This window comes from Zeugodacus cucurbitae, chromosome 4 (assembly GCF_028554725.1).
Source record: "Zeugodacus cucurbitae isolate PBARC_wt_2022May chromosome 4, idZeuCucr1.2, whole genome shotgun sequence".
Classification (NCBI taxonomy): Eukaryota; Metazoa; Arthropoda; class Insecta; order Diptera; family Tephritidae; genus Zeugodacus; species Zeugodacus cucurbitae.
This window is the reverse complement of record NC_071669.1, coordinates 68462723-68478712: the sequence shown is the minus strand read 5'-3', so window position 1 is coordinate 68478712 and position 15990 is coordinate 68462723. Positions and strand designations below refer to the sequence as shown.

The window sequence follows — 15990 nt, the reverse complement described above, 5'->3', positions numbered from 1 at the left end:
TTCAAGTTTAAAGATAATACGACAAGTCAAGATAGTCTTAATGGTCTAGCATCAATGAATATTCATAGGGATATTGATCTGTCAGTTGATGAAATACTTGAAGAATTCTTTCAAAAACCAAGGAAAATATAACATGGAATGTGAGATCCCGCGTAATCCTCAATTAATCACTGGGCTTCAGCGATACTGCTTGTACAAATGTAGAGAAAGTTCGAATTATATGAATAACAAAATAATCTTGTAACTTATTACAATTGCTTATAATTTGATGTGATTTTTTTGATCAATCACCTCATTCCAAACCCATAACATATATTTTGCTCTGAGTTGAGGGGGTGTTTTAACACCAAAAACCCCCCGTGTATCCGCCACTGCTCAAGACCTAAATATAAACCAATAAATTCTTTCTTTTATGCTAATAAGTAAAGGCATTACTAAAGTAAATTACTCAATTTAAAAGAAATTTTATAAAACTTTCTCGCTGAACCGAAACACTAAGAGTCTACTCAAGGATTACAGCCAATTTGACAATGCCAATCAATTTAGTCGTTTATGCAAAGTATTGACATATATACAGAACACAAAAACAACTTGAATCGCACCATAACTATGTATGTGTGTGTGGGCGCCAAAGCAATTTTAGTTAAATTAAAGTTTGCAGCCCCAATGGGTATTAACGCAATGACACTGAAATCATGTAACCAAAGACAGCATGGCTGAGGCAAAACGGAATAAAATAACTGAAAATTTGTTAAACCACATACACACAGAAATGCTTACGCTTACATAAGTAATCACTAGCAGCAGTGGCAAGCTTCAGTAATGGCAGCACGCAAATAATATCTCACCCATTCTCTAGACAATAGCGCCGCAGCGCAGCGCAGCCTTCAATGTATCGAACGGCAATAAAGTTGATGAGGCAACCAAATGCGACCACCCGCGTGCGTGCAGTCACCCTTATCAACGTCAATATCGCATAAAATATGCAAAAATAATAGCGAGAAAGCAAAACTTTTGCAATTCACTTTAGGTTTGATGCTTTGAGCGCTTTTCAGCTTACACACAGACACACATACACTTACACTTACACTTTCACACATACAAATGCGCATTTACGTTCAGCTGTCAATATTTTGCTCTGTATTTATATATACACATACATATTTATATTTCTACATATTATAACGGTATTTATTGGCATATTCAGTACTTACCAAGGGCGGTTTGTCCACCAAACGCTTGCAATTATTCAGCTCTGTGGGTGAGTTGTCTTCGTCCGAGCTGGGTGGCGTATGCACGGCTTTCTCGTTGTCATTGCAGCTGTATGTGTGTGTATATGGGTGCATATCATCATTATCGAATCACATACATACAAACATGTGAAATATATATGTTGCAGAAAAGGGAAGAAAAATACGAAAAAAAGACCGTTAGCATTGTAAAGTGCGCACACAGAGAGACAAGCATAAGCAAAATATTGTATTGAAAACAACAAAAAAAAAACGAAAGAAAAAAGTAGAAAATGTTGACTTCTGGTGACTAAGCATAATGGCGTAGTTAAATATTTATAAGTAGTGGCGCTCAAGTAAAATGTTGTGTGAGCGAGTGTGGGTGTTTGTGAGCGGTTTGTGTACAGGAAATTGCGTAAATGTTTGTGGTGTGTTTTTTCCGGTTGCTGTCTCCCCACATGTTGATAATGTTAGGGTGGCGCACACATGTGTCCGTCTGGCATATGCATAAGCGCGCGTTGTCTGTGCTTAAAAAGTGCATAAGTGATTTCGCTCCTCCTCTCATTGGGGTTTTGTCTGACTTCACATTTCGCAGATAATCGCAATTGACAACTGCAGTCAATAAACTATAGCGCACATTTCGGTATTTATGGACAAACAAATGTGAGTGTGTGTATGTATGTGATTATGGTTGTGTCTGCGTTGTTTATGTGCTAAATTGTTGTGGGGTGCATTTTGGGTTGTTGCATGCAGCAAATGCTTTTGTAATTCGTGTGATTATTCATGTAAGCACAGCTGTATGTAGCTAGCTATACATACATTTATATAATTTTGTCACCAAATGGGGGGTTGCGTTGGAATTTTTATTTCTTTTCTTTAGTCTGATAATATTTAGTGGTGTTTTGTTTAGTTATTTTTATGGCCTGGGTGATATATCCCTACTCTTTTGTACTAAGAGGAACAAATTGCATTTGGAAGCCATGAAAAATGCTGAAATTTGTTTTATTTAATTTGCGCATTATATTTTATATCAGTAGAAATCGTTTGGTTAGTACGTTTAATATACCTGAAACCCCTAAATATTCTTCGAAGTATAACCGCAGCGAAATCTAAACTTGTAAGAAGTTATCTAACATCCATCGATCGTACTTGGTGCAATAACAAATTTTTCGAAGTGTATTGCTATCATAAAAAGTTTTTCATAAAATACACCAACCAATCATATGTGGTTTAATACTATAAGAGCCGAATACAGTCAAAGATACATAAATAGAACTACTATTATGAATGAGCATTTAGAGAGTTCACACAATGTTATTTGCAACAAATTTTTACTAACTATTAATGCCTTAAAAATATTTTTAAATATCGTCAATCAGTAGTTGCGGCAGGAGTTTACTTGTATGCCTAGAGTTTGTCATGAATCCGCATTACGTTTTGAATTTCAGTAACTTTTATGAGTTTTGTTATGAATTGAGGACAACCTTAAAGAGACGAAATCCACGATTCTCATCAGTTATTCAATTTTATATATATGGCCCTATAATGGTTTGTTCGCAAACGCAACCCAAAAATAAGTAAAGCAATGGCGTTTCATGGAAATAAAAGGAATTTGTGGTACTCATAATATGACAAAAACGCTTCTATACAGAATTAAATAAGTCTCGTTTATCGTAAATAAATAGCTATTTCAATGCTCCTACAGAATAATATAAGCATAAATCTAGAGATCTTACAATTTATGTTTCTGCTGCAGTTCATAAGACGATCGTCATTTGAATATGATTATTTTTGAAATGGACGTAGTTTAAGCCGATTAGTCTGGCTTCAAAAAAACGATTTTTTTGTTTTGTTTTAAATCTCTTCCAAAACTATCCACGAATATGTCTTTAAAATTCCAGAGGCCAATTCGACATATTTTCGAAGCTAGAGCAGTTTTAGTGGCCGAGCGTCGAGCAGGTGCGAATGCTCAGGCAGACTTTAAAGCGCGTTTTCTCGAGTTTTCATTTTCACACGGTGACGGCGATAGCAAAAAGAATATATGTCCGATCTAAAAAACCAAAGTGATCTTGCTTCAGTATTAAATATTCTATTTGAACCAAAAAAGTTGGACAAAAGTATTATTTAAACTACTTCTTTTGCAACTTAAAGTCAATTTTTTTTCTTAAAAAAGTGATTTTTTTTAAACTTCGAAAAAATTTGGAATTTTATAACTTCTTCGGTATTTGTTTAATTCATAAAGAAAAGAAACTTATAAAAATTAAAAAAAAAAAAAAAATTGGTTCGACTGTTTCAGATGCTTCGCACGACCTCCATCACCGGCACCGATTTAGAGCAAGTGCAGACTCCAGGCGCTCTAAAAAAATACTTACAATTTTGAAAAATTTCAATATTTTTTAATAATAAATATTGTTTTTTAAGCCTTAAATATAGTACATTATCGTCTTAAAATTCCGTTTACCGCAATCATTTCCTTTCCTCTAAAAAAAAATTGCTAAAAAAAACTCTTTTTTTCAGCTTCTGATTGAAATACTGGTAGTAAATATTTGTCTAAGCACATAATCTAATAGGATGAAGAGATACATTTTCAAAATATCTAAAACTTAAAACCTCAGCATATTTCGGATCCATCGTTATAATATTTTATTTTCGCATGTTCGAAAAATCTTATTTTCAAAACTATCCTTGTTAGTGAAATACAATTATTTATTACATTTTCTCCTACACCTTTTCTTTATACATAGAATAAATGAAAATTTAACAAAATATTTTTCGATTTTTGCCATCTTTAAATATATTAAAATCACTTTATATTAAAAAAAATCTTTTGACAGCCCTTAAAAATTTGCTTCAATACCACAAATATGAGTCACCATTTCCAACAAATTTATGAGAAACATTTCACATTCACTGCATTTTATGCGTGGAACACGTGTCCCGAGAATTTGCGCGTTCCACTTCAGCACTTCAGCATTTCAGCTTTTATGCTCTAATCTTTATAATGTGCCGAATCGCGTGCTCCGCTGCTCTAAAGCTACAAAAAAAAAACACAAAAACAAAAACGAAATATACTCACTTCAAATTCGCTTGCGTGAATAAATGCAACGGACGTCGATTGCGCCCCACCGAGCCGCCATTCAGCTGCGGCGATGAGGGTCGCGAGTTGCTCCCGCCGTTATGCAGCTGCAGATGAGCGGGTGGCTTTCGGCCACCACCCAACGTCGAAACGCCATTGTAGGGCGGCGTCGCTGCGCTGCCGACAGTATGCATATTTGTACTTGAATTCGAGAAGCCCTGCGCGGTGCGAAGATTGTTCGCATTCTTCGTCTTCTGCAGTGTCTTCGTTGGCGAAGATGTCGAGGACGAGGACGAGCGGAAGCGCGAACCCGTCAGCACAGCTGCCAAATTGGCGGCAATGCGATTGTCAAAGCGATTAAAGTAGCTGCCGTTGTCGACGCTCGCGTGATTGCTGTTGCTGTTACTGTTGCTATTCCGATTGTTGCTGTTCGCCGTCGTTGGTGATATTGTGGCTGACGGCGTTGTTGTTGTTGTGGCTGTTGGTGCGACAACACCGTCAACACCCGCTGGCGTTGTGTTGCTATTACGCTCATAATCCAAATTATTGTTAATCATTTTGAATGAGTTTATGCGTCGATTATGCGGTTGTCCTTGCGCGGCGAAGGACACCTGCGGCGAGTTTAAGCTTTTATGATTTCACTGTTTTGTGGTTTTTGTTGTAGCACTTTTTTCACTTGCTTTTCACACGTTGTTACTGTATTATTGCCCCATTTTGAATATTGTTTTTGTAAATATATATTTTTTATTGCACAATATTTTTGTGGCTTGCTGAGCGAAAAATAAATATTTAAATAATTCTGATTATTCTGTGTGGCTTAACAGTTTAACCGATAACTGGCAATTGCTGTTCGCTGTGCGCCTGAGCATCTGAAGCTCACATTTTGCGTGTCTCTCTTACCGCCAGCTTCTGCTGTTGCTTCAACCACATTTTATGCCACATTACCAAAGTTAATTCATGCGTAAACTGACAACAGCGCACACACATAAATACACACATACAAACAACAACAATAAAGCAAAAAAAAAAACAATGGCTCGCATCCAAGGGCAACCAAAGCGTTAAGCCGGAAGGAAGCAAGCGTTGGCAAACCGCAAAGCTCACAAACAACAATGGCAATGAGCCGTTACGTCGCATCGATGACCAAGCCAATGTTGCAATGCACAAAGGGAAACGCACAACAAAAGAAACAATAATACTCTAGTGCATGGTATGAGTTGTCGTCGGCAAGGGGGCGACAATAATGTCGTCACTGCCAAAAAACAGCAGCGTGAAGAGTGGAAAATGCACAAAAGCCCTCGAATGCTTAATCGGTGGTGGCTGCGCGCTAAGTGGACGAGGGTGGCTATCGAATGCGCTAAAATGAGTGGCCGCTGGGCATAATAGCTGTTCTTACTTCTCACATATATTTTCCGATTGATTGTGATTGCTTATAAATTTTGAAAATGGCAATGACGCTGCTGTAAATGAATAAAACTGTCAGCTTGAATTTAATGCTTTGCTAGCATTCTGTTACTAAAGCAATTTACATCGACTCTGGTTACTAGATTTATTTCAATTTTTGAAAAAGAGTCTAACTACAACTGATCTCAATTGGATCGTAATTTCATGTATCTCAATAAAGATTAAATGTTTCTATGGGAAACATTTTTGATTCTAAGAAATTCATTCCACTCTTGTGGCTTGGGCAGTGAGATTCAGGGTCAACAGCAGTATTGAAAAAAACACATATTTTTGCAAGAAATTGATATTAAGTTAGTATATTCTACGTAAAAATTTCCACAAAATTCATATAATATATAATAAGATTCGATGGAACTCTATATAAAGCTCTATTAGATATTCGGATAACCAGAATAGATTGGAACTGCCCAAGAATTATTTGGTGAATGTTTTCTGGTACAATAATATTAACAGTAAGACTCTATGGTTTATCTGTGTTGTAGACAAGGGGCCTAAGAGGTGTATAAAGAAGAGGTAAAGTTAAAGCTAGAGTACATTGTGTAAATCTACTTTATAACTTCCGAATGATATTTGGTTATTTAGTAAAGAAAATAAATTGTTTTATTTTTTTAGTATGAAACATTTTCTTATTTTCGCAAAACCAAGTGCTTCCCAATTACGACAGAGGAGATAAATCCTTTTTTTTATGCATTACGACTGATGGTGTCGCATTGAAGCTTTCACAGCTATTATATGGACACCCAGGAGGAATTGAGTATAACTTTGCTTTTTCACTTTCAGGAAGAGATAGATGTAACTGTATACTCAACACAATTATCATCGCTCGTCCACTTGAGCCCATGTCGAAACATGAGCCATAACTGAAAAGTATCGAGCTTGGTATACTTGGATAAAATTTAGATTAATAGATTTAGATTATAGATTATCAGCCTCGAAATCCAGCCCAGAATCACTCTTGCCAACAGATGCTACTTTGGACTGACTGAGTAGACAATTGAAAAGTAAAGTCCTCTCTCGACGAACCAAAATCAAACTCTATAAGGCGCTTGTCATTCCCATCCTGCTTTATGGTGCAGAAGCGTGGACGATGTCAATATCCGATGAGGCGACACTGGGAGTTTTCGAGAGAAAGGTTGTGGGGAAGATTTATGGTCCTCAGAACATTCTCAACGGCGAAGAGGATTGAACGATGAGCTGCACGAGATTGACATAGTTCAGCCAATAAAAAGACAGCGGCTACGCTGGCTAGGTCATGTTGTCCGAATGGATGAAAACACTCCAGCTCTGAAAGTGTGCGATGCAGTACCCGCCGGAGGAAGCCGAGGAAGGGGAAGGCCTCCAGTTGGATGGACCAGTTGAAAGCGCCCCGGTTACACTTGGGATCTCCAACTGGCGCTGCTATCATTGATTCGGATATAACCGGCTAAACGGTTCCAACGCCAATCACATACATACATTGCCATCGGAATTCTTTCGTCACGAAAATGAGATCTTTCTAGTAAAATAATGCTTTTCAGGTAATGAAAAATCATCGATACTTTAGAGGGACTTGTAAATGGAAGCTAGGTCAGCGATATATTTATTCATAAATTTAATCGATAGGACAAACCTTTTAAAGCTTAAAATGAAAGTTTGCTATTGATGATATACGAAATTCGTAGTTTTTATATTTTCCCTCGCTGATATGTACAAAAAATTTTAACAATGTTTGAAAATTATTAATTATTTCATACAGAATTGTGTGTGAATTATCCCAATTGCAGACTTCTATAGCACTTTTCAGCACCTTCACTATCATCAACACTATCACCACCCAATATAAGTTTAAACCTAGTTTTTCCCTGCCAACAACTACATATATATCAACAAAAAAAAATAATTCTCTCAAATTATTTTGCATTGCAAAATCGCTTTAAATAAATTGCGTAAATTGTCGGCATATTTATGCCCATTAATATCGCAATGCGATAAGTGGTTGAGCAATGTGCGCGATGCGTGTGTGCTGTGCTAATTAAAATATTTGTAGTGTTTGCCAGAAATGTTTTCATTAATGTTTGAATAGTTGTTGGCGTTAAATATTGTACACTTTAATAACGAAATTTTTTTATTGTTGACTTCTGTGTTTTTCGTGTATGTTTGTGCGAAATTGTGAATTGCAAATGCAGTTTTTTGTTTTATTTTTGTTGTTTTCGTTATGGAATTCGCTTTCGCATTGCGAAATGGCATTTAAAACATTTTTGTTGCATATTTTTGGTTTCCCGTATTGCTGCAATTTTGAGGCACAATTCCGAATTGTTGAAGTGGTGTTTGTTCGTTTTTTGGCCAATTGTATTTTCATTAATTTCGTGTTATAATACCAATAATATTATATGTGCCAGCCAATTGTATTTGAACTCGTTTTTTTGTTTGTGTTTTTACGAAAATCGTTTCATTAATTTTGCCGCCAATTGTCAGCTTTTTGAGCGCGCAATTTTTTTATGTTTTCAACAATTTCACTTGATTTTTGTTGAATTTTGATGAAATTGTTGTTGTTGTTGTTATATTTCAGCGTTTCAATGTGCTAACACAACAGCTGTTTTCATGTTTCAATTTTATTTTTCATTTTTGAGTGACGAGAGTCCAATTTCATGTATAGTTTTTGTTGTTGTTGTTGTTGTAAAAAAGACAGCCGATATGCATGAAAACTAAAAGACAAATAAAAGTGATATTATTTGATTAATTTTGGTTTTTGCATGTGCATAACGGTTAAAAGTATTTATGTACGCAATGTTGTGTGAAATTGAAAAGTTGCTGCGCATAAATTTGCCGTTAAATAAATTCACATACTGACCTCTGATTTTGATCGGTGAGTTCCAAGCTCTTCATTGATGCACGCAACACTTTATTTAGGTATTGGTGAATTGTGTTGGCTCAAAAATAATGTGTGACGTTTAGAGTGGCGTTCGTAGTTGATAAATTACATTGCATTATTATTTGCCCGAAAGGCTGAAAAGACAAAAAGTAATGTTGAAGAATTTTTATTAAAAAATTATAACTATACACATATATATTTCAATAATATTTTTTTAATATAAATATTCACTTAATTACAGCTCACACGTTATATTTGTGCAACAAATATTTATTTAGTCAATTATAATTCGTATGTGAATATTTGGGGATTTTATCTGGTAATATTTTTTAAAAGGATATGCTTTTTAAAATGTGAAATAAAAAATATTATTTCGTTTTTGAGTTTAGAGTGTGTTTTATAATCGGTTAAATCATGTAAATCTTTTCTATATTTGGGCACAAGATACGACTTTTATTTATAAAAAAAATATTGAATATTAATTATAGTAGAAGACAGTGAGACATATATCGCGGGATATATAATGATTTTGTACTCTCTATTTTTTTTTAACAAAACAAAAGCTCTGGTGTATTTTTGGGTCTTTCCAAGTATTAATCAACTCAATGTTTCATTAGTTAATACATTTAAAACTTGAAATGTTCTGCTTTATTATTTAACATAGATTCTTCTTAATATTCCTTGTGTCGGCCGTTGTTATATTTTCTTAGAAAAATGAAAAAAAAAACCTAGTAGGTTCCATTGGCTACCATTTGCGCCATTGGCAGTGAACCTAGCGTCACGAAGTCCAAGTTTAAGTCCTCTCCAAGAGGTTAGTATTAGTCTAAATTTCTAAAACCACATAAAATTTTGGAAATTCTTCATATTCATCCGACGGACAACCGTTTTTGGAGAAACAAGTACGGAAGGGCTAAGTTCGGGTGTAACCGAACATTTTATACTCTCGCAATTTATTTAACTTTATTAATATTACACAATACACAATTTGATCCACATATTCGTCATATATATTGTATAAAGTCCATTGAAAGTTGGAAACCATAATATTAGGTTGGAAGCACTGAGGTCCTCGTGTTCGATATATGGGGCCTTAAAAACCTATGGTCCGATTTGGGCGATTTTTAGAATGGGGCTGCCACACTATAAACATAGTATTTGTGCAAAGTTCTGCGCCGATATCTTCACTAGTGCTTACTTTACATATTGTAAAGTAAACGATTCAGATCATCTTCTAAGTTCTGGTATATAGGAAGTAGGCGTGGTTGTGAAGCGATTTGGCCTATTTTCACAACATATCATTGGGATGTAAGGAAACTATTACAAACCAAGTTTCATTGAAATCGGTCGAGTAGTTCCTGAGATATGGTTTTTGACCCAACTTTGTTGCGAGAGAATAAAAATTCTATTAGTTCTTAAATAAGTACAGATTTTGTAATTTTATGACATCTTTTCTGGTATTTTTTAATGATCTGAGAGGTGTTTTGTGATAAGGTCTGAATTTCGCCAGGAACACGCCCCTTTAGTTCCTAAGGAGGCACCGGATAGATCTTAGAACATTTCCATGAAAAACTTGAAAACATACATAGAAAGTAAAAATATCAAAGAAAACGTGATTTTTTGTGGGTTCTAACCGGGACCAATCTAAAGGGCTGTGAATTCTCCTAAGTCAATTGAAACATTAATACTGGGTTCGAGCAATTTACCTGGATATATGACCTTGCTCTCGCCCAGTGATCTACTAGATAGCACTTTGAATATCGCTAGAATACTTTGCGATTCTTATGAATACATATTCTGAAAGGAAAACTTCACTGGATTCAAAAAGTTATCAAAGTGTTATTAATCGGCTTGTGAAGCATAGAGAGGTAGATTACTGTAATCCAAAAATTTAAGAATACTAATTAATAAGTTTAAAAGCGGTTTCTCAAGTAAATGTCTTGAAAAGCTTTCGAGCACATATCTACCATAAAATCACCAAATGTTGCCTTCATAACTCCAAAAGAATATCAAAAATATTGGGTGAAGATCAGTTATACATACATTTAGCTCATCATATTATATATTTTTATACGTACATAGATATATAGTGATAGACAATATGAAGATGACAACTCTTAGAAGGAGCTGGACACTGTTCTCTCCCCAACAGAATCTATAAAACTCTCTAAGTATGTAGGTACATAATTTAGTAAGAAAGCACGTGGATTGGCAGAAACTTTTTTATTAGTAAATTTGTATCCTTTTTAATTCATATTAAAAATAAATGAATGTTTTCAAAATAAATATTTGCATGAACTAACTGGTTTGGAGCACTACATAACAAATATAATATGCTTAAGTAAATATACCAGCGTTTTTGCTTGCGAAATGGTTGCCTAGTATAATCGACGAACACCTCATTGGGCAGCTAATCAGCTGTGTCATGCACAAAATAACGAAATCACAACCTTTTCAGTGCCCTGCCGCAGACAAGGGATACATTTAAATGTGGGTAGGTGTGTAATATATACTACCGTTATGATGGAAAAACACCGCAAACACATGAAAATAAAATCAAAAGCAAAAGCAAGAGAAAAAATAGTTCCACACAAATAATCATCTGTAGTTCGTGAGTAAACGGTCGTGCAACCCCATCAAAAACTGCCACAAAGTTAATGAAAGCGGCTGTGAATAAAAGAAGAGTTGCGACGGCCGCAATCATTAACACCAAGTCCCAAAGGATGCGAACAGGAACAAAGCCAATGGAAAATGTTTGTTTGTTGTGTGTGGAATGCTGAGCCGGAGAGTGGCTGTCGGCCGTTAACGGTTGAGTAAATGGCCAGAACTATGAATAAACCAGAACTCATTCAAGCGTTAATGCGGCAGGCAGGCTAAAGGGGAAAAAATTGTAACGGTAGAAAATAACCGCAAAAAGTGTTGTTGCCAAAACCCAACGCCAACAAATGAAATGAAGTGTGTGCAAGTTTGTGCGAAAAATAAATGCAGAATAAGCAAATAGAAAAATTGGCAGAGATTAAAGGATGTTCGGCGCAAATGTCTTCTTAATTACTTCACAACGAGCTAACGAGCAGTGCTGCGACGGAGGAGGCAACAGCAAGGTGGGGGGTGAGGCGCTTGCGAGGGATGTGCTGAAATGAGCGTGTGACTGACTGGTCAAAATGCGGAGCACTGGACTTCGGCATCGACATGCCGGAAATATGTGAGCCAATGACCGAGGCAACGGTAAAAAGCGAAGTTGTTGTGAAGCAACGCAAAAACGAAGAGAAAATTAACAAAAAATTGCAACAATTTTAGCGTAAGTAATTCAATGTGCACCTACACACACACACACACACACAGAGTGAGAGACAGGCGTATGCTTGTGCCAGCACTTCATTGCGGCAATCAAGGGGTAACGGTAAACGTAGCAAGTGCCGACAAACGCCTGCCAACACGACAGCCTTCAAACGGAAGTAATTTAATTAATTACAAATGAAACGGAAACTTCGCACAGCTTCCAGCGATGGCTATACGCAACTGCTGATGAGCGTCACAAAAACAAACACACACACATACATATACAGGCGGACGGACGGACATTGGCTTGGCAACTCAATCGATGTGAGCTCAAAAGCACCACAAGCAATACCTTTTGCTCGGTTTGCTTTCGTGCTGATTGCGAAGGCAAAACATTTATTTATGCACACACACACACACATACACATATATATGCCCTTACTTGTATATATTTATGCGTGTGAATGTGTTTGTATTTTGCTTTAGCAGCGCATAAAGTATAGCTGTTGCCCCAATACTAGATTTAGCTTTAATTGCAGCTTCAGTTTTCGACAACAAACACACCAATTGTTAGCCACTGCGTTTGCATGAATTTCTCTGTAAATGTTTTTGTAGATACATACATACGTACAAGGGTTAGTAAGCCTTTGGTGCACGAAAATCCAATATTACTTTGTCGATTACTGTGTATTGTGCCGTTATTGCTCTGCATGCCTGTTGTTTCCTTTTAACTCTCGTTCGATTGTGTCTTAAACGCTTGGAATCTGGATGGAACTGATTTATTGGCGAGCTTAAAAGCTATGCTCTTTAATTATACTCGCATAACATTTAACTTGATTTGGTTACTTCGCAGCAGAGTGCGGTTATCTGATGTAAGAATAAATATACATTTTTCTGAATTGATGTCTCGAATCACGCTTTATCTTCCTCAAAGAGCTTCATCTTCTTTTGTTGTCATAACAGACAACTATCTCGTCCAAGACCTCTTTCTCGATTAAAACTGGTGTGAGCTTTTTCGAAGTTAGATATTGTCATCGTCTTTCTTTATTCTTTATCATATAAAGACCGGGGTTCCAAGGAAACCCGATGGAATGCTTCATAAAAGACTCCACTTTGTCTATTAACATTTCCTGTCTCACTCCAAGGTTTTTATAGAAGATTTGAATATTGTTTTTGGAAATATTATTCTCTGTTTCAAAGAATTTTGCGACTTTCCATAAGACGACATGGTTAAGGTCACTAACTCTCTTCTCTAATCGGGCTGTCTACTCCTGAATCGATAGTTATAAAGTTGGCATTTAAAATAAATATTTTCGAACTGCTGTTCATTATAATTATGGCGACCAAAGGTAATGAAAATTACTTAATTACTCTAACGTTATATTTATGACAGAGAACCGATAATAAAATGCAAAATATCACTTTCCTTTTCACAGCCAATATTCATGTGACTCCCTGCTGGAACTCGGAATAATAAACTCCTACAATGGAGCCACTATACTACCAACAAAATTAGTGCTGTGGGTGAGTAAATGAGTTTCGGGAGAATAATATGAAAATATACAGCTACATATCTATATGTAAGTACTAACTCGTTGGCGTCCGAACATGATGGCGTAATGATGGAAAGTTGGAGAGTGTCAGCTGTCGGAAATGGCCCCCCCCAACACTGAAAATGCCATTCGCCATGTCTTGTTTGTAATAATGACTGCGGGTATTTAAACAAATTTTCAAATTGCGTGACTGTGCAAAGTATTTTGCCTGATAGCAGTAAGAATTTCCAGCGTTTAATGGGCTTCACCCGCACACTTGCCACCATCACCTTCCCTACAAACGTTGTTATACGATGTTAGTTGCATTTTGTACGTTTTTTGCTGGAATTACAATTATCTAGACACTAACTATGTTCGTTGGCTTGTTATTTCTGACACGTTATTGTTGTAGTTGTAGTGCTGTATGTAGGTGTCGAAATGCTGACAGGTGCCATTGTCCCTTTGCTCACTATAAAAACGTCCCTCAGCTCCTCTGCACCCAGGTTTGAGTAATGTTGATGTTCGACGTAAATAACGGGTTGTTGCTGTATATGTAAGTGTGTGTTGTCATTATTTTACTTTTGTTTAGGGAGAATTTTACATTCCACAAACTTCTGTTATGAGTTTGTAATGACACCAAGCAATTAAAATGGCAAAAAAATTATATTTTGCATTAGAGGCAAAAAACAAGTGTCAAAAAGCTCATATCAAGACCATTAAAAGTAATGACTGTTGTTGGAGAGCGTCGTAAAAGCTCCGCTTAAAGTTATGTGAATATGTGTTTTTGGCTATTTGGGGAATAGGAGCATAGTACAATCTTTCTAAACCTCTATCTCTCTAAACTGAAGTATGAATTTCAGAAATTTGAGAGAGAGAGATTAGCTGTTCATTTAAGAAGCTTCGTTCTAGTTTATAGGTCAAAATTAGTAAGTCCATAACCAGATTGATACAATTACAACACAGACTAAAAAAATAAAATTCTATAGGAAAATATTTAGCGAACTTTGGTCTGATCTACTCGATGATTACTGGAACCACTAGGAGTCCTTTTAAGTAAGTGTTACGACCTAAATCCAGTTTGGAGTTCCGTAAATTTATTTTACATAACTCGAATATATTTCGAGAGCTTTGGTGGATAGGTGTTGCCAAGCATCTAACAAAGACACCGATTTATATTTTTAAGTAGACGAGTCGCAATATCTCAAAAGTGCCTGATTTCTCGACATAATCCTTCAAACACCTCCAATCTCATAAAAAAAAATTCATTAATTCACTTTTTTCTGCTTGAGCTCCTCCTTCCTTCACAGTCTAGAAGAGGGTTTGAGGGTGAGCTCACTTTGAGACGTGCCAGAATGCAGAATGGCCTAAAACGTTAATTTTCGTTAGCACTGCGTTGCTTGGCTGCCAAAACCCATTTAAAACATTTCCTTAACATCGAGAAACCCTAACAACAACAACAACAGAAAAAAATCAACAATGCGCGCAATAAAGATTGCAGAACGTACCATAGTAAAACACTGGAAGAAGTTAGAGGAAGCCGCCCGAGGCCAAGTAGTGCCGAAAGCAGTTTGCGAAATTTAATAGTCTAGTTTTGGGAGTCACGAAACAGCAGCGCTGCCGCCATTATTTAATTCACGCTGTGCCACAAGGAAGTGTCGCTGTGTGTGTAACTATGAATGGCTTTCGTACGCAAATGGCGTGCTGTGGCACTATTTGGCACCGCCTGACACTCCTTTTGTAACTGGAAATTGCCAGGAAGTTTAGGATCGGCGCGTAGGGCGCCTCATTCCCTCAATTGAGGAGAAATTGGGTGTGCGCGACATCCGGCAGCGCTTGGAAAAATATTAATTTGTCGTGCAGCGCAAACATTATTCACTCTACCTCCGAAGTGAATTAAGTGCCGAGAGGAGAGGTGAGTGCGGTGGGAGGCGCTTAGAATAAAATCAAAACAAGCACCACACTGCATGACAAAGAAATAATAATGGACCAAGTATGTGAGTGAGTGTTAAGGCAGGAAGTCTTGCAGGCGAATTGAGTGTTACAGGAAATGTTTGCAATGTTCGCTGTTGTTTGTAGCACATTTTTTATGTAATTTATCTAAACAGAATTTATTATACTTGCTACAAATGTAGTTGAGGTAAAGGATTTTAGTTCCTAAAGTCAACATTTTCATAAAATATGGAATTTAAGTTACACAATATTCAAAGTTATTTCTCTGATTTGACAAAACTGAACTTTATGAAATGTTGTTTTACAAAAGTCGAACTTAATTAAGCTTGAACTTTTCCATAAACTTAAGTATTACAAATAGTTTATCAATACTTAAGTTTGAAAAAGGATTAAATAAGTTTTTGTTTCGAGTTTTAAATATATTTTGACTTAACTGTAACGGTTGTTGTTATTCTGTCTTAAGGTGTGACGTTTTTGTGAATTTGTATTTTTTTTTAATTTTTTATTAAGAAACAAGTCGGGCACTGATCACATTCAAACATTTTATATGAGCAAATACATACATACTGGATTATAAAGTCATCCTGATCTTAATTTACTGTATATAAATGC

General features: G+C 36.2%; 1 protein-coding gene across 1 annotated transcript in view; it reads right to left on the bottom strand.

Moving 5' to 3' along the window:
- LOC105213951 (EGFR adapter protein) overlaps window positions 1-15990 on the bottom strand; it is a 73369-nt gene that overhangs the window by 14839 nt on the left and 42540 nt on the right. Inside the window, exons 2-3 of the mRNA XM_011187072.3 lie at window positions 4306-5075; window positions 1215-1320 (exon numbers count right to left, since the gene is read on the bottom strand). Of these exons, the coding sequence (XP_011185374.1) occupies window positions 1215-1320; window positions 4306-4862 (663 nt within the window). The 5' untranslated portion in view covers window positions 4863-5075. The remainder of the gene's footprint in view (window positions 1-1214; window positions 1321-4305; window positions 5076-15990) is intronic.